Below are 25,835 nucleotides of genomic sequence, written 5' to 3'. Positions count from 1 at the left end.
CACTGTTTACAATAGCAAAGACCTGGAACCAACCCAAATGCCCATCAATGATAGATGGGACAAAGAAAATGTGGCACATATACACCATGGACTACTATGCAGCCATAAAAAAAAGATGAGTTCATGTCCTTTGTAGGGACATGGATGAATCTGGAAACCATCATTCAGCAAACTGACACAAGAACACTGCATGCTCTCACTCGTAGGTGGGTGCTGAACAATGAGAACACATGGACACATGGAGGGGAGCATCACACACTGGGGTCTGTTGGGGGCTGGGGGATAGAGGAGGTTTAGCAGGGTGGGGAGATTGGGGAGAGAAAACACTGAAAGAAATGCCTGATGTAGGTGACAGGGAAATGGAGGCAGCAAACCACCATGGCATGTGTGTACCTATGCAACAATCCTGCAAGATCTGCACATGAACTTCAGAACTTAAAGTATAATAAAAAAATTTTGATCAAAAAAAAGAAAGAAAAACTAGAAGACAATCCCACATTATTCAAAAATCTTTCTGTAAGGCAGTGATTATTAAAAGTTGGTCCTTGGAGTCACCTTGAGAACTTGACAGAAATGCAGAGTTTAGGGCCTTACCTTGTACCTACTGAATCAGACATGGGGCTCATGTGTTTTATCAGCCTCTAGGTGATCCTGGTGCTTGCTCAATTTTGAGAACCACCACTGTATGGCTCATCCTTGTCACTCAATAACTCATGCACATTCACATACATACACATATACACACAAAGACATTCCCAGGGTTTCAGTCAGCTGTATATTGCTTACTTTAGAGACGTTGGAATATATATTTACACTGAATTAAAACTACTCTTTGAATATTTATCAGATACAATGGGGCTATAGGTAATTTTATTAGACATCAAATCTTTAAGGCAGTGTTTATCAAGTTTTAACATTCATAAGAATCATGCTATGCAGATTTTTATTCAGCAGATTTGAAGTGGAGCCTGATAGTCTCCATCTCTAACAGCCTTCCTGTTGATTTCAATGTTACTGGCTTCAGCCTACAATTTGAGTTGCAACAGTTAGACTCAAGCATGTCCTCAACAAACACTTTCATCCATATCCCAAAATATGGCCACAGTTTTCCTTTACATTTCATCTTTAGTATATCTGCAATTGGTTATAACCTTCTAGCACAAGTGATTTCTCGTCTGAGCATACTTATCTCTAACCCCCTGTTTTTAACATGAAATTCTTTTAATCTAGCATAAAACACATTCATTTACGAAGTTGTGACTGTGGAAATTTATCTGTCGTTTCAGGCTTAACTAACCAATTCCACTTCCTTTCTTAAATTTTCAGTTTATTTCATGTTGGACACACTCTTATATACCTTATATCTCTTTTTTAACAAGTTATATAATACTCTGTATAAAATTATTCAGTTACATAATTAGTCCCAATGTATTTTGAGATCCCAAAGACAAATTTATGTCGTTCTTACAGATCGTGGCATTCCCCACACTTATCTAGCCAATGTCTGACTCGCAGATGATGCTGAATGCTATTGGTTTAATTAACGTTTCACATGTCCTGGAAAGGCAGATGACAATAATGTTTTGATTAGTGAAGTAGGTGGGTCTGATTAATCATGTGATGTGAATATACTCAGAGGGACCAAAAAAATCATTTAATGAGAAAAATGACCAAAGGTATCACCAGGAAGCAGGGAGAGACGCAGACATTTAAAAGCCATTGGTGGCCATGAGGCAATTAGGGGATGAAGTAAAAGATTTTTTAAAAATGGTTTTTCAGCTATGAACAAAATTAATTCCCTGAAGGTCTTCTGCCTGTAAATAATCCTTAGATTCTGCTATCAACATTATAAAATGAGTTTTTGAAAAGCATTTCTGGGCAGAGGAAATAACTCTCCCCCAATACAGATTATTTTTGAATTGCTAAAGAATGAACAGTAATACCCAGAGCACACTGATATGTATATGAATTTGTGGTCCTTTTAGAGGAAAGGACGTACATTGCCCTTATGTACACCAGCCCGAAGTTTCAACTCTCTTTATTATCAGCTGGCGGTCAATTGAGATTCTCATGTGACTCTCTGACACAGTCAAAATGGATAAAGTAGCCAGGATGGTTGTCCCCGAATTTGGATTTTCCTCCTATAGAGAATGACTGGAGTCTGAACTTTGGATACAATTTTTTTTAACTCAAAAAATATGTTGAAAAACTGAAAAGATGAAGAAAGTACAAATACTAAGTAAATCTGTTTCACAGTTTTATTATTTGATTTGTTTTATATATTTTAAATGATTTTCTGTTTACTTTGTTTATATACAACTAATATTTTAGTTCACTTTCCTAGATAGTTGATATGGTTTGGCTGTGTCCTCACCCAAATCTCATCTTGAATTGTAGCTCCTATAATTCCCATATTGTTGTGGGAGGGACCTGGTGGGAGATAATTGAATCATGGGGGCAGATCTTTTCCATGCTATTCTCATGATAGTGAATAAGTCTCATGAGATCTGATGGTTTTAAAAAGGAGAGTTTCCCTGCACAAGCTCTAGTCTCTTGTCTGCTCATATGAGACATGCCTCTTACCTACCACCATGATTGTGAGGCTTCCCCAGTCACATAGAACTGTGAGTCCATTAAAACTCTTCTGTAAATTGCCGAGTTTCAGTTATGTCTTTATCAGTGGCGCAAAAACCAACTAATACAATGTAGTGCAGTTTCTTGTTTATTTGGTTTTGTTCTGTTTTTGTATTTTTTTCCAGTTTTATCCTCCTTTTTGTCATCCTTTTCTTTGTTGCCATTATGGTTTGGAATTTTCATATTTCGAGTAGTTACTTTTAAATCATTGATACTGGATCTATCTTATTCTATTTGTAAAAATGAGATTAGATTCAATAGTTTTCACAGTGTCTTCAATAGTTGGAATCTCATGACTCAGTGAGTCTATAAATAATAATGAGATCAGACTTTTCCAACTTTTTAAAGGTTATTGAAAGAGATGGGAAATCTTTAAAATTGTTTTCACAACATCTTTTATAAATGCATAGCATGAATGTGAATCTGAAAGTTTAAGTGTTTTAATATGAATTTTAATGGGATAGCAGGAGTTGTGCTGGAATTGGCCAACAACTCTAGAGAAAGAAGGGGCTGTAATGAATTGTGTCTAAAAACAAACCTCGCTTCTCCCAGTACCGAAGTGGTGCAGAAGATGGTAGTTCCTCCTATGACTCATGGTGCAGTAGAAAGATGGAGTAGAGGAGGCGGGAGCTATAGGCTCCCAGTACGCTGCAGGCAATGTGATGGTCTACCCGGAGAGGGCATTGCTGGAATGGAGGGTGGCCCCTCTCTACAGGTGTCCTTCAGAGGGGACTGGAGTAAAGCTGAACTTTACTCCTTGTAATCCCGGTAAATAGGGAGGCAGACAGGGAGACGAGGGAGGGAGGGTGGGAGGAAGGAAGGTAGGAAAGAAAAGAAGAAGTGTGGGAAGGAGGGTGGGAGGAACTAAGAGGTAAGAGATAATTGAAGTGATTTAATCTATGTTAGCAAATAAAGACTGAAAAATCCCATTCATACGAAATTTTATTATTTCAATCCTTAATTTGGTAATTGATTTAACCATTAAACCCATTTTTGCATGAAAAATCTATTAATTACTGGGATACAATTTAGGAACTGCTGGTGTAGACAAGTAAAGAACATGTCTGGTAGAAAGGAGACATGAAATTACCCTGAAAATCTGTGAATTTACAATGATTCTCAGGAAACTTTTTTGGGTCGTTTCAGTTGCATGATTGGAGCAAACACATAGCCAGAGAACATCCACATTTGGGGAACCTCGTGTTTTACACACACTCACTCCTGCTCTTCCTAGTCCTCTCCCTATTTTTCATTTCTACAAAAACCTCCCTGTGTCTCTGTTTAATGTAAAATTAGGTACACGGTTCATTTACTAAGCACAGGTATATACTTGCAGTAACTAAAGAAAGAAAAAGTACTTTTAAGAAAAAAAAGCCATAAAAAATTATAGCTAACCTAGCACTTGGTGTTCTATAAGGATTATATTCTTTGCTTCTTTTAGGTAATTTTACAGAATATATATGTGTGTATTCAGTGGCAGAAATATTAATTCAAAGAAACATTAAAATCTCCTAAGAAAGTTTTTTGTGTAATTGTCCTCAGGTGCCCCATGCTGTAGTGAGATTTTGACCAGGAAGGACAGAGTTTGAATCCAAGACCTCGCTTAGACTGTAGTGAACAAAGGACATACCTTTCTTTTAATCTTTCTGCATTACAGAATGAGTCACTTAGTCCCTTAGTGTTTTCTCAGTGTGTGATACTGATAAGATGATGGCACCTGCTTGTTCTATCTTGCATGTTCCAAAGGTTTTCTTAACTCTCTTATATCAAGACTTTTCAGCTGTTCTAAAGTCTAATACTATTAAAAAATATTTTATTCCATGGGGAATAAAAAAGATGACAAACTATGATTTCTTTATCAAATGCTGCTGAGAGGGATTATATGGGTAAAAATAAAACTCTTTCAAATACCTGGCTTTGTCTGAAATAAAATTTAGCTTGACTGTTTATGGAGTCTAAAATTTCCTTAAACGAGTGACATACGAGATAGTGAAGAGGGCCCTCCCTGCTCCAGTTTGTTTGAATTAATATTTCTGCCACTGAATACACACATATATACTCTGTAAAATTACCTAAAAGAAGCAAAGAATTTAATCCTTAAAGCCATGCTATTTTATTTGGTTTTATCTGTATTTACTGAACCCATTATTATAAACTTAATTCAATTTGTTTGCATGTTCACTTGTCCACTATATACATTGATGAGTAGATATACAAGGAAAGATGAAGAGAAACAGTTGCGTGAGAAACCATTGTTCATCTAATCCAAATGGTTGAACACCTCAACTGTTAAATTACTCTTTGAATGTCACCCTTTCTCTTTCTTCATTCCCCAAGCAAAGCAGCCTTTCTTGCTTGCTGACTATCAGAAAAGAGAAAAGAAAAAGTCTTGCCTAAAGGACAGCCATATAGCTTAGAACTAAAGAAGAAAAATGGGAAATGTGGAGTTGGGTGGGGAGTCCTGTGAAAGGAACAAGCACTATGTTTGCTTATAGAGTAAGCCTATTTCATGATGCCAACAGAACTTTCCCAAGTCTCCTCCAAGGAACTTACACTCCTCCTTCAATCAGAACTGACCATGGCGCATCTTTTAATCCCACTGTACACTTTCTCACCAGGCTTGCTCTTGTTCTCCCATGATATCTTGCCATGGATTGCCTTCATCTTCTCTTTCTACTTATACAAATATGCCCAGGTGGAAGCATTCTTGGAATGTTCTATTTGAAAGATGAAATTTCCTCTTAATTCATATATTGCTTAACTGTGAATCCTAATGGGAAAGGTTGAGAAAAAAAGTCTGAGAAATACTGATTAAAAAAAAAAAGAATACTAAGAAAAAAATAAAGAAATATTGAGAAAAAAAATCCTGGACTGGATAGTCAAACATCTCATAATTTGCTAGATATGTAACCCTCCTAACTTACAGTAGGTAGTGTCCATGCTACATCTCAAAGATGTTGCCAGGATAGAATGATGTCATGTCTGTGAAATGTTTCATTTAAGGTAATTAGGTATACTTAGGAAAGGTGTTTGCATTGTTTATACCGAGCTAAGCTATGATGATTAACATTCTGGTGAATATTATATTCTTTCATCTGTTTTTCATATTGCCCCAATCCAATTAACAGTAAATTTAGCTTGTACTCCATAAAGAAAAGTCTGTTTGCTTTCTCTGATAATGAAAGTAACAAATATTTATTATAGAAAACTATTAAAAGTACACACAAATATAAAAATAAAAATTAAGTGTAATGTTGAAACCAAGAAATAACCACTATATCCAAAAAAAGCCATATTTATATACTCTTATATGTGTATATATAGGTGTATACCTTTGTAAACTGCTTTGTTCACTTATCAGCATATCTTTTGTATATTCTTATTCCCCAGTTCTATTTTTGCTTCCTCAAGTGCAGCCATAGTATTTTGATTCAAGTTGTGTCTCACCAAGCATGTAATACCGTGCCTTGGGTAGAATAAGTATTCAATACATTGGCTTTATTTACTTAAAGGCTTTTGATTATTTAAATGTAAAATTACGTGAAACAGAACTTCTGTCTTCAAAGATCACAACTGTGTTCTTACTGATGAACTGAAGCCATTCCATGTAACCGTGACTTACTCTTCTCTTTCCTTTCCCTTCTGTTTAGTTTGTTGCCCAGCCCAATTGTCAACAACTGCTGGCATCTCGCTGGTACGATGAGTTTCCAGGCTGGAGGAGAAGACACTGGGCAGTGAAGATGGTGACATGTTTCATCATCGGACTGCTTTTTCCCGTCTTCTCTGTGTGCTACCTGATAGCTCCCAAAAGCCCACTGGGACTGTTCATCAGAAAGCCATTTATCAAGTTTATCTGCCACACAGCCTCCTATCTGACTTTTTTGTTCCTGCTGCTGCTTGCCTCTCAGCACATCGACAGGTCAGACTTGAACAGGCAAGGTCCACCACCAACCATCGTCGAGTGGATGATATTACCGTGGGTCCTGGGTAAATGTGTTACTATAGAAAATATAATAAAAACATGTTACTGCCATGGAATCTTGCTGCTCAGAAAATATTCACTAATGTTTGGGACCTAGGAATGTTTAGAACAGGTTCTGACTATTGTAGCTCCAAGAACCTAACCCCCAAAGCTAAACAACCATTTTACAAGCTGCAGTGGACCTACTTACAAATGCAACTTAAGAAATGTAACCTTACGTTTTAGAAATACAGATTTTAAGGACTTTATATTCCATGAATGACCCTTTGGGTTTTTTGTTTGTTTGTCTATTAAAACTTTTCAACTATCTCATTGACCATATGTAAATAATCATTCTAATATTCCTAATAGATAAGTCTTCTAAAAGCACATACGATTACTTTGAAGAATTAGCGATTCTATACATAAAGTAACTGCAACCTTTTAAAAAAAATCAATCCATTCAAATTTATCTTTGAAATCTACATTAATTTTAAAAATAGGAAATTAAATAATAGGACATCCTCCAGTCTTTTTGTTTTTGTCATAAAAGTTGTTTGGATCTTGGGAGGCCGAGATGGGTGGATCACAAGGTCAAGAGATCGAGACCATCCTGGTCAACATGGTGAAACCCCGCCTCTACTAAAAATGCAAAAAATTAGCTGGGCATGGTGGCGTGTGCCTGTAATCCCAGCTACTCAGGAGGCTGAGGCAGGAGAATTGCCTGAACCCAGGAGGCAGAGGTTGCGGTGAGCCGAGATCACGCCATTGCACTCCAGCCTGGGTAACAAGAGTGAAACTCCGTCTCAAAAAAAAAAAAAAAAAGTTGTTTGGGTCTGAAGCAAATCACTGTAAAGAAGAAATCCTTAAAGTAGCTAGTGAAAACCTTGTTTTCCTTTCTCCTTGTTATTATAGCCATGGTTAAAATTTACATTTTAATTATCCTCTGCTCTATCATACTATGGTTTGCTGAGAAATCACATTTTCTCAATTTAGCTCATCATGTTAAACCTCTGCTATCATATCCATCTCATCATTTGGCTATCAGAAAATATGTGACAAATTTCATGATCCAAAATCTCAGAATATCAGTTTGGGTTAACTCTCAAAACTGCTGAGGAGACTAAAATGACATCAAGCCAGAAAAAAAAAAAAGACAGCCTATTTGAGATAGATAGGGTTTTCAGTTTTAAAAATTATAAAAAGCATACTTTAAGTATTGTCAATAAGAAAAGTTAATAGGGACCAGATTTGATGTTTTACATACATAACTGAACAAAATCCTTAGGTGAACTTTAAAATAGAGTAGGTTCTCATTAATCTGAAGTGCAAAAAGTATGATCATGTTTAAACTGGAAAAAAAGGCTCAGGCCGGGCAGGTCAGAGTGGCTCATGCCTATAATCCCAGCACTCTTTGGGAGGCCAAAGCAGGTGGATTGCTTGAGATCAGGAGATCGAGTAGTACCCATCTCTACTAAAAATATAAAAATTAGCTGAACATGGTGGCCATAGCCTGTAATCCCAGCTACCTGAGATGCTGAAGCAGGAGAATAGCTTGTACCTGGGAGGCAGAGGTTGCAATGAACCAAGATTGTGCCACTGCACTCCAGCCTGGGCGACAAAGTGAGACTCTCTCTCCCCCCAAAAAAAAAAAAAGAAAAAAGGGTCACATATAAGTGTCCTAAGTGTCCTTTGGAATAAAATAATTATGACATTGCAGTTGGTATTAAGGATAAAATAACCCTGCCTATTTCATGTAAATTAAATATATCTCATTAACAATGTTTTTAAGGGAGTTTTCTTTAGAAAATGTATTTGGAACAATTCTTACAGAAGAGTTTAGGACGTTACATTTTCCATTATGGGTAAGTTATATTAAATGTCTAAAAATTCTAGTGTCTCGAATAAAACGCAGAACATTTCATTTTGAAAAATTCTATAGATACAATAAAATGTAAGCAGATAGAGTATTCCTAATTTCTCCTTGATACCACCAATGAAAATGTGTCAAGTACTTTCCAGGCAGAATGCACAGTGAAGGGTGATAGTGACACAAAAGCAAAGCAACAAACAAAGAGCCCTTCTGCTGGTGAAGCTTAAATTTCACTGGAATAAATGAGTAATAAACAAATAGATTTGTGATATAATGTCATAAAATGCTAAATAATATTTAAAAAATAGGAGGTCCAAACTTCTAATAGCTTGTCCAGTGAAAACAGTCATTGGCTGCCTGCTACACACCAAGCTTCTAACAGAATATTCCATGAATGTTGGCTGGAAGAAACTGCACCCAGCCACAGCTAAGTGATTAAATGAAGTATAGATTGAATTGTGAGTATGATAATTCCAGCTGAGAAAAAAGTATCTGCTATAGGCAACATTTTCTCAACATTTCCTGAATGTAGGGAGTTAACCGAGAATTACAGAATGAAAAGAGATTTCCTAGAATTAAAAAAAATGCATGCAAATGATCATCTTGCTTAGATAACGGGCAGGAGGAAAAAATGTTTATTTATCGAAGAGATCTTTCAGACAGTTACATTGTTCACCGAAGTCTGGTGAATTGTGAGTGCCTTGCATCCGAGACTGAGTTCTCAGTGCCTTGCTAGATCCATGATTATAAGGGGTTGTGCTACGCTGTTGGGCTGCTCTGCAAAAGGCGTTGGACTTAAATCCATGCCCAGGTTCTACCACTCGGAGACTATTAAATTATGGGTGGTCACAAGCTTTCAGGATTTTCAGTACCTTTGTGTACAAAATGAAAGATTTAGAGTAAATGACATCTAAAGTCCTCCTGAATCCCATCATCCTGTCTGCTAAGCTACCATTATTAAGGCAGAGAAAACTGATCTTTTTCGGGAAGGGATGGTGTTGAGGGGGAGAGTCAGGCTAAAGACATCGGGGTAAGAATGCCTTATTCTTTTACAAAAAGTGTGATATATATTTGAAAAGCATGGTCTGATTTGATGACTAGATTAATGAATCCTCTATATCCTCTTGCCCTGTCCTGCTGTCTGATAAAGTAAGTGGCCATGAGTCCTTTACAGAACATTTCAAATTTCATTGTTTGTAAGGTTCTGTCTAGATTTATGACATCAAGGTTGAGTGACATATAAAATCATGTGGCCTATGAGTGTGTCCCCCATCATGTTAATTGTCCCAGTGGTAGACTGGACCTCTGTTTATGTTTTTTTTCTTAAGTCTTCTTGAACTGACTTAGATTTTCAAACACGTCACCTCTGTGAGCTACTTGTACAAAATAATGCTTTTTCATTTGTACTAAATTTACTTCTCTTCCATTTTCAAAAGATCTTCCTCACATTCATGATACTTTGATATATGAGAAATGCCCACTTTAATACCTGTATTTGTTTATCCTAGCAAAACACTTATGACTTGTTATATATATTTGTATCATAAATGTTCACTTTTATCCAGGTAGGAAAGTTCTCTAACTTTAAAGCCTAACCTTTCAAGCCAATTTCTTTTTCTTCTTAAGTCTGGTTTTGCTTGGGAATTTCTGTTCTTTTATATACTTTGAAATGTTTCAGCAATAAGAACTGTATTCAGCCTCACAGAACCAGTTATCGTGTGTTTCATACAATGGCAGAATAAGGTTTCTATATTATTTCAGTTTCTTTCTTCTTGACGTTCAACACTGTTGACTATTTAAGTCTATTGTGTTGTATATCTTTAGAAAGCAGTTCATAATGGCTCTTCTTTCCCTCTGCCATGGTGTCCGTGATAAGTTGGAACTCACCACCCAACAAAGCTGTTAGAATTATTTTTACTTCAGACTTGTTTGTATTGAAGGTTATCGACCTTTCCTTTCTCATATCAAACAACCTCAAGAGATCTTCTTGCACATATTTTCTGTCAGGATGAACTTTACTATATAAGAAAGAAAGTCAAAAAGCTTTACAGGGTCCAAACTGATGATGCTGGTCGTTGTGATACAGTAACTAATGGAGAAAACTAATCATGGATAATTCTGGTGGAACTCTCAGTAGATGAGTACATTCCAGACAGAGGGACACCAGTATCCTTCTCAGACTGTCAAATTACCCACTTAAACTAGAATAAAAAGTAAAACAGGCCAGGCGCGGTGGCTCAAGGCCTGTAATCCCAGCACTTTGGGAGGCTGAGGCGGGTGGATCACGAGGTCAAGAGATCGAGACCATCCTGGTCAACATGGTGAAACCCTGTCTCTACTAAAAATACAAAAAATTAGCTGGGCACGGTGGTGCGTGCCTGTAGTCCCAGCTACTCAGGAGGCTGAGGCAGGAAAATTGCCTGAACCCAGGAGGCGGAGGTTGCGGTGAGCCGAGATCGTGCCATTGCACTCCAGCCTGGGTAACAAGAGTGAAACTCTGTCTCAAAAAAAAAAAAAAAAAAAAAAGAGTAAAACAGTTCTTTGATCAAGCATTCACATGGGTCTGATAAGAGAGCTACACTTTGCAGGTGTCTGGAGAGAAAGTTTCATTGGAAAGCCTGAATGACGAATTAGAAAGAGCCCGAGGCTAGAAGATCAGAGACTTGGGTACTTTCACGTTCTTCTGTTCCATGACTCTGAGGCTCTTAACTTATTCAGGGTTTGATTATTAATATATTATACTGGGAATATGAAATGAATAGAATACAAGAAATTTATTTTTGTAAAAAATGTACATGCAAACTAAAGCATGTTATATGTATAATGTGCATTAAGAGAATTCATCTAAATTATAGCAAGAGTTTAATCTCAAAGACAGGTCATTTGTTTTTGGAGAGAATATGTAGTAAGATACGGGAAAAACAAAAAAAAACTTCTGAATGCCAATTGTCAGGCCTTCCTGAAACCCAGTTTGAATTTTCCCTCAGAATATTTTGTTTCATAACTTACCCCCTTGCGCAAAAAAGTATGGATATATGTAAAATTTCCACATGTAGACTTATGTAATCAGCTTAGTAAAAGAAATTATAAAATGGATAACGCTTTTCATAAAAGAAGTAGAACATTAATGAAGGCAATCATTTGAATAGAGCAGGAAATGCCTTGTTCCCATGAGAAAACAAAATGGCTGCTGAAATGACATGACGTTGTGAGCATGCCCAAGATTAATTTACAGTTAAACAATATGTAGAACTATGCACACTGAGCCTGATGAGAAGGGTGAACTGAGGAAAAGATGTAACATAGGAGGAGGTCTAAGCTCTGGTAAAAATAGCTTCTATTGAATTCCTAGGCATAAAGTAAGAACTGCTCATAATATCCAGATTATACATCTCGCCTATAACACATACTTTATTTAGCCACTTTTTAAACAAGACTGCTTTTTCATTTCCATAATTTATTTTGCATTTTTATGCTTTAAAAGGTCGATATTAACAAGTCTGAACATTTCAACAAGGCCTGCCAAATTGAAGATGTAGAATGAAAAGTTGACGATCACATTTTCATCTAGATAAATATTCATAGGGTCAAATAATACTATGTACAGATATATATGTGGGTATGTATATTTAATATGTTAGGCTGAGAATATGAAATGAGTAGAAAATGATAAATTTAATACATTTATATTTAATATATATACGCATATATGTATAACCAGTTATGTTTTTTCCACATATATGTGTAATCAGTACAGGGTACATATATACATATATGTACATGTATATGCATATATGTGAATATATAATTCTTCCTTTCCTGTGAATCCTGTGGCCATTTTTTTATCTTTTGCCCAATGTCATTAAGATCATATTTTCAGCCTCACCACTGAATTTCCCATCCCCACAAGCAGCCCCAAACAATATTAAGAAATTATAAGAAATAAGCCTATCGCTTTCTCCAGTTCTTCCTTTGGCATGGTGCTCAATAATCTCTCAAACTAGCTTCAGATACATACAGACCCTCAAGCACAAGCTGCAGAATATCCATTTCTTAATTTAAAACGGATATTTTAATTTTCGAGGAAATCAGATAATCAGTACAGTGTGATATATGATCCTAATTTTACTATTTATCTGTGGGAAAAATATTTTAACATCATCCTCATGGAATTATAAAGACTAACATAGTAACATTTCAGACAATGAAATATTTGTGAAGATTTCAGTTATTGTGTGTGCTCCTACTAATGCTGAACATATTTCTTTATTGGAGAGGAACGAACTGTCTTTAGGCCATGACAATGCAGCATAAATTTGATACACCAAAACTGAAATTTACAGGCCTGCAGAGAATATTTGAAAACATGGTTTAGACGGTTCAAGGAAAGAAGACAGGAAAAAAGCTGTAGTTACCAAAAAAGCACTTTGGAGGCCAAGGCGGGTGGATCACGAGGTCGAGATCGAGACCATCCTGGTCAACATGGTGAAACCCCGTCTCTACTAAAAATACAAAAAATTAGCTGGACATGGTGGCGCGTGCCTGTAATCCCAGCTACTCAGGAGGCTGAGGCAGGAGAATTGCCTGAATCCAGGAGGCAGAGGTTGCGGTGAGCCGAGATCGCGGCATTGCACTCCAGCCTGGGTAACAAGAGCGAAACTCCATCTCAAAAAAAGAAAAAGAAAGAAAGAAAGAAAAGAAAAGAAAGGAACAAAGTAAAAAAAAACTAGAGAGATTCTTGAATTAGCCTTCACCAGCACAGAGTAACAATAGTAGTAGTAGTAATCATGGTAATTATAGTAGAAACTGAAAAGTTAGGCACTGTGCTGAGTAATTTAAACGCATTCTTTTGTTTGAACTTCACACCAACTCTGCTCCATTTAATCAGATAAATGTTGTTAATGTCTCATTTCACAAAGAGGAAACAGGGCTTAGAGAGTTTAGATTCCTTGCAGGGATCAAGGGATCACAGAGCTAACAAGTGATAGATTCAAATTCCAGTCAGTGTTAGTCCAGAGCTAGATTCTTTATCCCTTATGAGACACTGACCCAAAAGTGTGAGAGGCAGAATTTTAAAAGGCAAACACAGCTCAGAACTTAAGACTTCTTTGCTTCTATTTGCCGGCTTAGATTTTTACACAGGAGAAATCTGAATGGACCACGGTTTATGCTTCACTAAGGCATAGTGCTCTTTAAGATGCACATTTGACATGATTTGCTATTGAATCATGTTTACTAACATACCAAGCATCACTACCACCACCCTCACATCACCACCAGGATCATCACTGCCTTGTTTCTAATCTAAAACATATTATGTGTGGCTTTCTAGCACTAAAAGAAGCAATCCATTCTGAGAAAGAAAGAAGTCCTTTGATATGATCTAGAGCTGTTTCCTTTTTTGCTTTCCATGTATTAGTTGCTGTGTCCTAGAGTTAAATTTATTTGCTTCAAGGTCATTATTATTTTTAAAAATGTGTCTGTGCGTGTGTATGAGTGTGTGTGTGTGTGTGTGTGTGTGTGTAAGGGGTACTCTGGGAAATCTAAAAATAATATATATTTTCTTTGTGCATATTTATTTTTTAAATGTTCAGAAGTTTTTATTAAGTGGAAGGAGGTAATTTACATAGTGAAAAGATTAATATTCCCTTACTCAAACTACATATTGAGCAACTACTGCTGCTTATTGAAAAGGTAACAAACCAGGAATTGGAGAAATATTTATTCATTGTCTTCTTATCTACATAAGCACTTTATTTCTTAGTTTTCATGGGAATTTTTAAATTAAATTAGAATCCTATAAAAAGAATGCTTCTGTGCTGATAAAATGTCTCACTTGATTTTTAAGTAACTATTTTTAGGTCAGAAGCTATCAGATGATCTGGAATTCTAAAGTTCTACACTTCACTCTGACTCTGAAACTAACATGGCATCCTTTCCTGGTAAACTTAAAAATGTGTACTTCCTTAATTATATATTCCTAGTTTTTTTTTTCTCAAAATGCTAAAATAATGGTGTCAAAACCCATAGTGGTTTAAGCATTTTTAGATGTCTTCCAACTAAGAATATTCAACATTCGCTGTCTCTTGATGTCAGCGTTGTGTGAAGTGTGGTCTGCTGACTAAAATTATTACTGTAGATTCTTATGACAAACTCAGAGTATGGTTGACTGATTTAGAAATTCCAGAAGTATTTAAAACATTAAAGACTGAGAAACAATTCTGAAAGTCAAATAGCATACTCATATCATGGTTTTATTAAGGAGCCTCAACATATTTGAATCTAAACATGAAATGGCTTTACTTCTTTCTATCACTCTCCTTGGCCACCTTATATCAAATATGCTTTCCTCGTTTCCAAATGATACCACTATCAGTTATCATAAATTTTCTGAAATTTCAAGTTATTTAAAAGGAAGCTATGTTCAGTTTAAAACTCAAATCTTATAATCAGCTTAAAGATCTTCTCTTCCCTATAAAGGCCTGGCCCATGGCTTGAAGGATCTGGAATTGTCCATCTTTTGCACATCCTTTAACTCCAACACTGGAATGCAAGGTGGGACACAGACGCTTGATGTTTCCTCATTTCTGTTGCTTTAGGGAAGATGAGTGATGGGAGAAGTTAAATGTCCTGACTTAGCGGACACCCTGGTCAGAGCTCTTCCTTGGTTGGTTGTCCTACCTCTCTGGCTGTTACTGAGCCATCTGTGTGATGCTGACTCTTCTGAGGGGTGCACGGCTGTTCTTTGAGGCCCCAGTTGTGCCTCCACACTCCATAGTTCTCTGAGTCAGAGATTCAACTCTGCCGGGCATCTTCCAGTTCCTCCACTCCTGTACCCAGCAGTCAGTCCCTAATGGGGTCCTGGAGCCCTAACAAATTCCTCTTGGGTCATGGCAAGAAGGCTCAAACCCAGCCTTTTCTTGTAATAGGCACTTACCTCACAACAGCATCGCGGAACCTTATCACCTTAAAAGACAGACGGTCACACTGCCCTTGGCTACCCTATTGCCAGACTCCACTGTTTTTCTATTTTCTGTGATGAGCTGGACCAAGGGGGAGATGAGCAAGCCAACTGCCCAACCAGATGCCCCAGCAGGGGTGAGGTAATGGTTCCTCCTGGTAGAAATTCCCAGAATCGATGAGAGATTTTCTTGGAGTCTTCCTTACTTGACTTAGGGAGGCAGTAGTATTAGTGAGGAAACACCCTTACCTCTCCTTCTGGTATTCCCTTTTAGCACAAAACCTGCACCGTCCTGGCTATCTGGTGAGATTTTTTTTCTACCAGAAAAAAAAAAGATAGCTGGGCTTGGTAGCCTGTGTCTCTAGTCCTTGCTACTCTACCCGGCAGGCTGAGGTGGGAGCATTGCTTGAGCTCAGGAGTTTGGAGATGCAGTGAGCTGTGATGCACCACTACACTGCAGCCTGGGAAACAGGGTGAGACTCTGTCTCTAAAAAATAACCACAAAACCAAAACAAAACCCCTACACTCCCTGACCTCACGGCTCTCTCGCCCTCTGTCCTCCCAGGTCTACCTCAGATCACGGAAGTGGAGGGCTAGGTAGTTGGGAACAGATATGGTTCTGATGCCTCCTAGTAGACCTTGGAAGGAAAAGTTTGGCTACAATTTTCTGTAAGTTCTTTTCAGGAAGTGGATACTTGGGGTCCTTGTCTTCATCTTTGTTTGAGTTTTAAGTTCTACTACTGAGAACAGGAGAGGCCCCTTAACTGAATGCCTCTTAGGGGGTCCCAGAAAAAGTGGGTCTCTAATGAATAAAAGAACCCCTTTACATTTCTCTTTGAACAGAAGCAGAGTTTTGACGAGAGACTACTTTTCTGTTCCCTGATTTGAAAATCTAAAAACAAAACAATACGTAACTCCAGCAGGGAGGAATTTTTTATGTTCTTTTATCTTCATTGATTTGATAACACAGCAGAAAACTCTGTGTTCTATGAAGAGACTTCCAAAGCCAGGTCCCCGACAGGTGTGGGGCTTAAATAACGGACCCCTGGAGGTTGCCACAGGTGAAAAGGTGACTTGCTGTTTGTTTGGGGTTGTTTACTATCCGTGTGAGTACTGACAGCGAGAAGGGGCATGACAAGACATCTGTCTGCAGAGCCACACATTTCTCACATGCAATTGGTGCTGTTAAATGTGGCATCTGAGCACTGCCTACCCGGTCTCGTCCTCACAGCCAGCTTTTCAGGATATGATCAAACACTCAAATAGCCCTGAGTGAAAACTGTTATGGGAAAGGTATAAAAACATAGTCAAAACTTCCGGGCATCTGCAAATATTTTTAAAAGGAAGTTCTCTGACTCATTTGCTCTGTGATCTTTCCTCTGTTGGTCCCCACAGTCCTGACATCAATGCTTGTATTTAGGCCTCCACCACGACTCTGAGAAATCATGTCATCTGTTTATAAACAGCAAAGAGCAATTTTGAAATGTTCCCATTGTGAGAACAGGACAAACATTTTGTGACAGAAACTCTCTGAATCTTCGTTCTCCGCAGGCTTTTTAGTTACCACGGATGGTTTACTATCTCCATTCATTTTTCTTGTAGTTAATAGCATCCTCTAGTTTTTCTAAAGGCTTATTTCTTCAAAAATCCAGTGAATGCCGCTAGAATAAATGAAACTGGCTGTTTTGTTACCATGCTTATGACAAACAGAAGTCCACAGCCATCTGACAAGTACGTGGTGACTAGAGCTGTAAGAAGTGACATTTCAATCTGGAACTTAAAAAAAAAGTAAAAAAGATCCCAACACATTACCCAACAGACATTGATTGGCAGTCTTATCTACAGCTCAAGTTTAAAAAAAATGATGGCATGAATTCCCAGTGTTATCAGGATCTCTGTTTTTCCCACACAATTGTGCCTTTCAAAGATCAGAAGTGAAGATTTTGGGCGGTCAGGAAAATCAGATTTAACGTCTCCTAGTTGAACTCCAGAGGAACTGTAATATATCAGATTTGTAAGTTTTGTTTCTTAGTCTTCTTAGGAAACCTTAGAGGTCATCTAGTCTAAACTTCCAGTTAAGTTTCATCTCTTTAAGTCATCAAATGAGAACAGAGTCTGCTCAGCTATGAAGGAAGTTGAGATAAAATGTTAACTTGTACTGAGCTCATAACTTCTTACACCTCCTTCCCAAGCTTTCATTCTCTCCTCTGAAGCACATAGCTCTGTGCCTTTCTTCCTCTACATAAATACCCACAAAATATTTGAATTTAGCTATTTGGGTGACTGCTGATAATCACATTTGACTTTCCAGTTTAGTAGGTAAAAGATAATGAAGTTTATCCGTAAAACATAATGAAATATGAATGCTCTGGTTAGCAAGTACTTTAAAATGTATTTTATTTCACGAGCCATACAAATTTGAAAGCAACTGAATCACAAATTCATTAAGTTGGAATGAACTTTACAGTCTCTACTTACTGCTAGAATTTCTTGCTTAAAGACAGGATCTGGATTGGAATCTCTATGTCTCAGGGTAATCCATTCCAGTTTTAGAAACTCTAATTGCCAGAATCTTCTTCCTTACGTTTGGCCAGAAGCTGTCTTTCTATACTTTTCTTATCGAAGATCCAATTTCTGCTTTGCAGGGCAGACTAGAGCAAGTCTGTGCCCTCTTGTACAGTTTCTCATCTCTCATGGCAGCGACTGCGATGACTACTTTTAGTAAATTGTCACTATCCTAACAGGAAGAAGCAATCTTTGTCAATGTGTGCAATTAGGATAAAATCATACTTTGTAAAAGTCATGTAATCCAAACCTCTGTTTTTTGAAGTGAACTGAAACCGAGAGAGGCTAAGCTAAGATTCTAAAGCTGATTGACAGTTGAGATGAGCTTGGCCCCTTGCTCACCTAACATGGACTAGCTCTTATCACTATGCCTTCTGGTGAAAAATTAACTTGAAATGCATTTGTTAAATCAACAGTTCCATGCACATATCTTATATCTGGGAATTGGCAGTGTCAAGCAACATTGTAAATTCTCAAGAATGAGAAAATGTTGTCCAAGTACACTGCATTTAGGAGATTCTGATCCAGTCCTGGTTTCTTCATTAACTAGTGACATCACATTATAGTTTACACTGCCCGTTTGGGCCTTAGTTTTCTCATGCAGGCTGTGACTGTGCATTGAATTCTGTTTGTAGCCAGGTAAGTAAGGAGAAAGCACCTTAGGTGTGGAAAAAATGTGTTGGATGCGTCCTTTCTCATTGGATATTTAAAATTCTATGTTTCCCCCCAGCTCTAAAATCCAGTGCAGGCATCATATCTTATTCGGTTCTGATAAACTCCCTTCTCTAATACAGAGGTAGTAAATATTATTTTCCCAATTATGTCCCAATTTTATCTCACCTCTCAATAGAGATTTAATTATGAAAGAAGACTAAAAGGGGAAACTAGGATATAAATACCAAATTTAGAATAAAACAATTCTCTACAGCTAACATAAAAAAATACACTATAGTTAATTCATATGAAATCAGCTCTCATATGGGTTATAAATTTGAATATAACAAAATGTAAAAACAAAATTTCATTGATAATTTTAAAGTCATTAATTTTCACTAATTAATGATAGAATATATCTACTATACTTTTATTTCAAAAATTTTCACATACAGAAAATGCAAAATAAATATATAATTACTCATATATCACCTGTAATCAATGTATTAAAATAACAATTTCAATTATTTCTAAGTATTCCTATATTCATTTCTCACTATCAATTTCACAAATTGTGCTACATTCAAATTAAGTTATAACAGTAACTCTTTCGAGCTGAGTGCAGAGATATAAAATGTTAACAGACACATACAGTCATGTAATCACCACCACAGAAGGCAAACTGTGGTCCTGATATCAGATTGTTTGCCAGTTTTTTAAAATAGTTTCACTGGAACACAATCACGCCCATTTATTAATTACAAAGCCTACATTATTTGTTCTCTGTTCCTTTACAGAACAAGTAGTTAAAAATTTTTATGAATGCCCTTTATCAAATTGAGAAATCTCCCTTTTATTCATACTTTACTGAAAGTTTTTATCAATGGATGTTAAATTTTATCAAATGCTTATACTGCATCTTGAAATGATCACATTTTTTCAGAAATCTGTTGATGGGATAAATGACACTGATTGACTTTAAATATTGAAACAACTTTTCATTCCCTAGAAAAAACATTGCTTGGACATGATTTATTTTTTTTTATATATTGCTAACTTTTATTCACTACTATTTATTGCGGATTTTTGTGCATATTCATAAGGGCTATTTGTGTGTAGTTTTAAAGAGTTTTGTCTGATTATTTATCAGGGTAATACTTGCTTCTTAAATGTTTCTTACTGTTGTATCTTTGTAAGAGTTTGATTAGCACTGGTGTTACTTTTTCTTGAAATGTTTGGTTGAACATACCATGAAATTAACTAGACCTGAATTTCTTTTGTTGTTATTGGCAGGATATTAACTATAAATTCATTTTCTTTAATAAATATAGGACTATTCAGGTGGATTTATGTCCTCTTGAGTGAGCGTGGAAGTTTATGTCTCAGGGAAAAAAAGCTTATTTAAGTTGTGAAATGTATGACCATCCAGTTATTCATTCTAGTTGCTAGTTATTCTTACAATATCTGTAAGATCTGTATTGATGTTTCTTCTTGAATTTCTGATATTGATCATTTATGTCATCCTTTGTTTGTTAATCATTCTGGCTAGCGTTTTATCAATTTTATTAAACACTTCAAAAAATTACATTTTGTTTTCATTGATTTTTCTTTCATTTTATGTTTCAGATTTTATTGTTTTTTTGTTATCTTTGTTATTTTCTTCTTTCTGCTTGTTTTGGTTTAAACTTGCTCTTCTTTTTATAGTGTCTTAACTGAAGGTGAAATCACTGATTTGAACCTCTTATTCTTTTTTAATAAAGCATCTGAAGCTATACATTTCCTCTAAGCACTGCTTTAGAAGCCTCACAAAGAGATTTTGGTTGTATCTTCATTTTCTATCATTTTAAAATATTTTTAAACTAGTCTCTTAAATTCCTATTTCAGCTGGAAGATAATGGAACTATATTGTTTAATTGAAAAATATTTGGGGATTTTATAAATACATTTAATTACTGATTAGTTGTTTATTTGTGTTGTGGTCAGAGAACAAACTTAGTAATTTTAACTAATATAAATGTGTTGAGGTTTGTTTTCCAGCCCATACCATGGTCTATCTTGGTGAATGTTCCCTGTGCACATGAAAGAAATGTGTATTCTGCTGTTGTCATATTGTTGATGGTGTTGTTCAGGTCTGCTAGATCATTACTAAATTTCTGTCTACTGGTTCTGTTGGTTACAGAGAGAGGAATGCTGAAAACTCCAATTAGAGTTGTACTTTTCTTTGCTTTTTATTTCAGTTTTAATAGTTATGGCATCTTGTAGTATAGGGTTATTTTGTTAACTGTAAGCAGATAAAGAATTTTTTAACTTCTCAGCAAATTGGCCTTTGTATCTTTATGTAATATTCCTCTGTGTACCTAGTAACATTGCTTCATCTGAAACACATCTACTTTTAGATTCATGTCGTCACAGGAGCTTTCTTTTAATTATTGTTTTAGTGCTTTTTTCCTGTATGATCATTTCTGTATTATCATTAGTGTGTTTAGATCATACATTTCATTCAGTATAATTATGATATGGGTAAACTGGAAATCTACCCCCATTGCTATTGTTCTTTCCTATTTATTCCATCTATTCTTCATTGCATTTTTCTCTTTTTGCCTGCTATTGAATTAAGTATTTGTATAACATTTACTGTTTACATGTATAGCTCTCTATTCATATATTTAAAAATATTTAAAAGAATATTTTTTGAAGTTAGAATATAATAAAATATTAATAGTAATTTATTACATTCTAACTTTAAAAAATATTATTCTGCTTTGTGCATAGTATAAGAACCTAATGATGGCAGGCTTGTAATTCCCCTCCCTCATCTTCTGTGCTAATATCATTATACATTTTCCTTTTACATATGTTAAAAACTACAATACATTGCTACTGTTTTTACTTAGGCAGTAAATATATGGTAGAAAATTTTTTAATAAAAATAAACATATATTTTTTATTATATATACACACATACACACATTTCTGGAGATAAATCTTCCTTTTTTAAAATAAATGCAACTTTCTATCCAATATTATACACGTTCTGCCTTAAAAATATTTAGTATATCTTATAGTGTGGGTCTGACAGCAGTAAGTTGTCTCAGATTTTGATTGTTTGAAGAAAAATCCTTTTGTAAGTATTTACTAGAGCCATTTGTGCCCTATATAGAATTCTCGGTTAACTTTCATTTTTTCTCTTTCAGCACTTTAAAGATGTTACTTCACTGTCTCGTATATTTTTATAGCAGAAGTTTGCTGTCAGTCTTACGTTTCTTCCATGTCTCTTTCTTTTTCTTGGCTGCTTTCAATACTTTACCTTTTGTTTTTGATGGTTTGAATATGATGCATCATGGTTTGGTGAGTGTCGGTACGAATGTGTGCGTGTGTTTTGCAAAGGTATTCATTCCACCTATGCAGAAGACGAGCAACAGAAGTACACAGCCTTTATGCCTGAAAATGTACATGCCTCTTCTCTTCTATGTTAGTGTAGAGGTTGGAGGCAATACAGTCAGGAGCTGAGCTGGGTGTGGGTTTTGTGCTACACTCAGTTTCAGTGCGTCATATACCTCAGCCTAGGATGGAAAAGAAGATTATTCTCAGTGTTCCTCCTCCATCCACAGCTTTTGACCTTCCCTGTACACCTGTGCCTCAGAGGCACTTCCTCCAGGGGTTGTCAGCTTCTGATTGTTACCTGGTGTTTGTTGGCCTAGTGATCGAGGGCAGGAAAATTCTCTGATGTCCTCATCCAAGGTCAGACTTAGGCAGGCCTATGTCTGAGTGCTAGGGATGAAGCTTTCCCCATGATCTGTGCTTTCCTTTTCATGGCAGTCAAACATTGCAGCTTATGTACTGGAGAGATTTTCTGCCCCTGCTCTAATGGTATTGCTGTAAACGTGAGGCCCAGGAGTGCTTTCTATCTCTTCCACAAGGCTAAAGTTTTGCTCCTTTGGGGAGAGGAGCCTGGATAGGACTCTGTGCTTCTCCCACAGAAGCATCCTCTTTTCTCCCCCAAGCTTGAATTATAATATTTCTCTTGAGCTGTGGATAGGGTCCATGAAGAAGAGCCTGCCAGAGGGTAAAACTTTTCCTTTTAACGGTGGCTCCCAGGGATTCTAGCCTCTCCTGCTACCTCACAGTCAGCCTAGTTTCTCGGATGATGCCAGTGTCTCTTCCTCACTCTGCCGCAGGTGAGCCAAGGTTCACAGCATGGTTCCTTTAGAGGAACAAGCTTATATTTAAAGTTTAGATTCCTTGATTTGTCATCTCCCTGGTGCATGCTTGGAAAGTTATAATGTTTATAGTCAGTGTAGAGATAATACTTTTCCAACTTTCTACATCCTCAGCCGATCTTCAACTCTACGTTTTATGTCTCAGACTATTATCTTAAAGAAGTCTCATTATTTGCTTTTGTTAACATAGTTACGACATCGTAGTCACCCTATTAATATTTATTGAATTTAGATATTTTTATATCTCATCATTAGGCTGTAAATACGGGATTATAAAATTTTAATAGGATCATGAAAATAATAACCTATACTGATATTTTGTAAGTTCTTCATAGAATTTAAAAATAAATAGTTTCCTATTAAAAATTTAAATATATATATTTTTTCTGGATATAGCTTTAAAACTATTGTTAATATAAAGTCTTTTAATGAATTATTGCAAATGCTATTCTTAAGACTAAAGTCCATTATTTCTCAAGACTTAAGTCAGGTCTCTGAAGGCGCTAATTGCTTAAAGAAACACAACAAGATACTCCACTCATTGTCTGAAACCAGTTTTGATTGCTAAATACACTGTTTTTCGTGATCTTTGAGTCATTTTGACTTAGGAGAAAAATAAATGTCAGGATATTTGCTTTTAAGAAAATGTTATTTTCTGATATATATATAGTTAAAAAGGAGTCACAGTATAATTCAAAACTATGTATCCTTATGAATATATCAAATAGATGAAAGGAAATGAGGCTGCCCTAACAACATCTTCTAGAATTAGCTTAGTATCTGAAACTCTTAAAAAACAGCTGGGACTCAGTATTATTACCTATAAAAATAGATGTTGCCTCTAGAGTAACAATGTGGTCTCTTGCATCTTCAAGATCTATAGTTGTTAAATCGTATACTGCTTTTTTAGTGGTTCTTTTGAAATCATACTAATAATGGATCTTTCTATAATTACAGGTTTTATATGGGGAGAAATTAAACAGATGTGGGATGGCGGACTTCAGGATTACATCCATGATTGGTGGAATCTAATGGACTTTGTAATGAACTCCTTATATTTAGCAACAATCTCCTTGAAAATCGTTGCATTTGTAAAGGTAACTATATTTATGTTGTTGGTAAATCATATGTTCCGATTATTAATGATATACTTTCAATTGATATCAATTTTATTAATAAAGTTACCTAGAGCTGTTTCTGGATGTGGTATTCATCAGCTCATGATTATATTGATAGATATATAGGGATAAAAATACATAAACAAATGCATAACCTCAAATCACAAAACAAGTAGAAGTTATCACCCAGTTCTCTTCCATCTACTAAGTAGACTGATGTCTCAAAATTATTCACAGGAACTGCTCTGGTTTCTAATCCTTTATATTTCTAATGAAATTCTACTTCAAACCCTGTTTAACTTTTGACAACCCAAATCTTTTTTTTCAGTTATAACTAATAGATAAAATATCATGGACAGATCAAAATATTACTCTTTCAAGGCATTGAAATTATTATTTCAGTATAAACTAATACATTTTGATACAATTAGAGCAGAATATAATTTCTTTCTCCTCATCCCATTCAACATGACAGTGCCTGAAATCTCACACACTCATTACTCCCCCAGATTTTGTACAACATCAATCTTATCCAACCACATAATTTACATAAAATATTTTTGTCTGTAATGACAATTGGGATTATTTTGTACTTTGTTGGGTTTCTTTCAACTCAAAGGATTATCTTCTCTACTTCACTGACTTTCCCTTTTTTCCCCTTTTTCCTTTTCTCCTTCTTTAAAAAAATTTTTTTAAATGACTAGTTAATTGGTAAAAAAAATAAAGAATGTCTAATTGGGTGTTACATAAATAATACATTCCATTTAATAATCTGAACTAGAAAATGCTGTCATGTAGATTAACTCTTATTTGTTTAGCCTAGTTTTTAAAATAAAGACCTGCGTTTTTGCAGGCAACCTTCAGTTATGACAGAATAAAAATTGTCTGAAGTTGGAAAGGCCATAGTTTTTGGTTAAAATGCTCACCAAAATACTACGGGAGAGTAATTTCTGTCGATATTTGGAAAGCAAATATCTTTTAAAATGAAAACATAATTTGGTAATTTTATCAATGCATTAAGGTTAATGACCTTGAAGAGTTTAAGACAGCAGAAGGTACTCTTTTAACCAAAGGAGATTCCATATCTGTCAGAGGTGGGCAGTCGGTGATTAAGTGCCTAGCTGTCCAATCCCCTTCTTCTGTCATGGTCCTTAGATGTATACATAAAGTTGTTTAGGCCTACCTCTAAAAGTGATATATATAGTATTTTGTGGTCTTATGCCATCATTAAATTCTCAGATTATATCACACAATAGTGGTTCTTTTTCAATTTCCAAGTGGATAAGAATTATGAGAAGGGCTTGCCGAAACTCAGATTCCTTTTCTCCATCACCGGTTTTAAGTTAGGAGTACTAGGACAATGTCCAAATTTGCATTTCTAACAAACTCCCAGTTGATACTGATACATTCGATCTAAGGAAGATACTGTGAAGCACATTGCATTGTACAGACCTGTTCTATAGCTCAGAGACTTGTGAGATTGAATCCAAAAGAAACTGCTGTGATGCATTTATTTAGACAATGTTTAAGCTATATTTGTATGGTGTTTATATATAGTACATATATTTTTTCATATATAAGAACGTAAGAACTCTGGTATGTAGTGAGTATACTTACATAGATTAATTGATTCTTGTGGATGTTTTGCCTCAAGATTTTTAGATTTGGGATTTTTTTTTGTTTTATTTTGTTTTGTTTTGAGATGGAGTCTTGCTTTATCACCTGAGCTGAAGTGCAATGGTACTATCTCGGATCACTGCAACCTTGGCCTCCCAGGTTCAAGTGATTCTCCTGCCTCAGCGTCCTGAGTAGCTGTGATTACACGCACCATGCCCAGCTAGTTTTTTGT

The 25,835-nt window shown here is 36.0% G+C and overlaps 1 protein-coding gene across 5 annotated transcripts in view; it reads left to right on the top strand.

Annotated features, from left to right (window-relative positions):
* TRPC4 (transient receptor potential cation channel subfamily C member 4) overlaps positions 1-25,835 on the top strand; it is a 198,236-nt gene that overhangs the window by 136,221 nt on the left and 36,180 nt on the right. For 3 of the 5 annotated variants that reach the window (XM_002748983.7, XM_035302519.3, XM_078375323.1), the window contains exons 4-5: positions 6,285-6,621; positions 23,826-23,965. In XM_002748983.7, the coding sequence (XP_002749029.2) occupies positions 6,285-6,621; positions 23,826-23,965 (477 nt within the window). Of the gene's footprint in view, positions 1-6,284; positions 6,622-23,825; positions 23,966-25,835 lie in introns of those variants that run through there. The other 2 variants (XM_035302520.3, XM_078375324.1) reach the window with 2 other exon arrangements.

The sequence above is a fragment of the Callithrix jacchus genome, chromosome 5, assembly GCF_049354715.1.
Source record: "Callithrix jacchus isolate 240 chromosome 5, calJac240_pri, whole genome shotgun sequence".
NCBI lineage: Eukaryota > Metazoa > Chordata > Mammalia > Primates > Cebidae > Callithrix > Callithrix jacchus.
The sequence above is the reverse complement of the archived record's forward strand: the minus strand, read 5'-3'. Positions and strand labels throughout refer to the sequence as shown.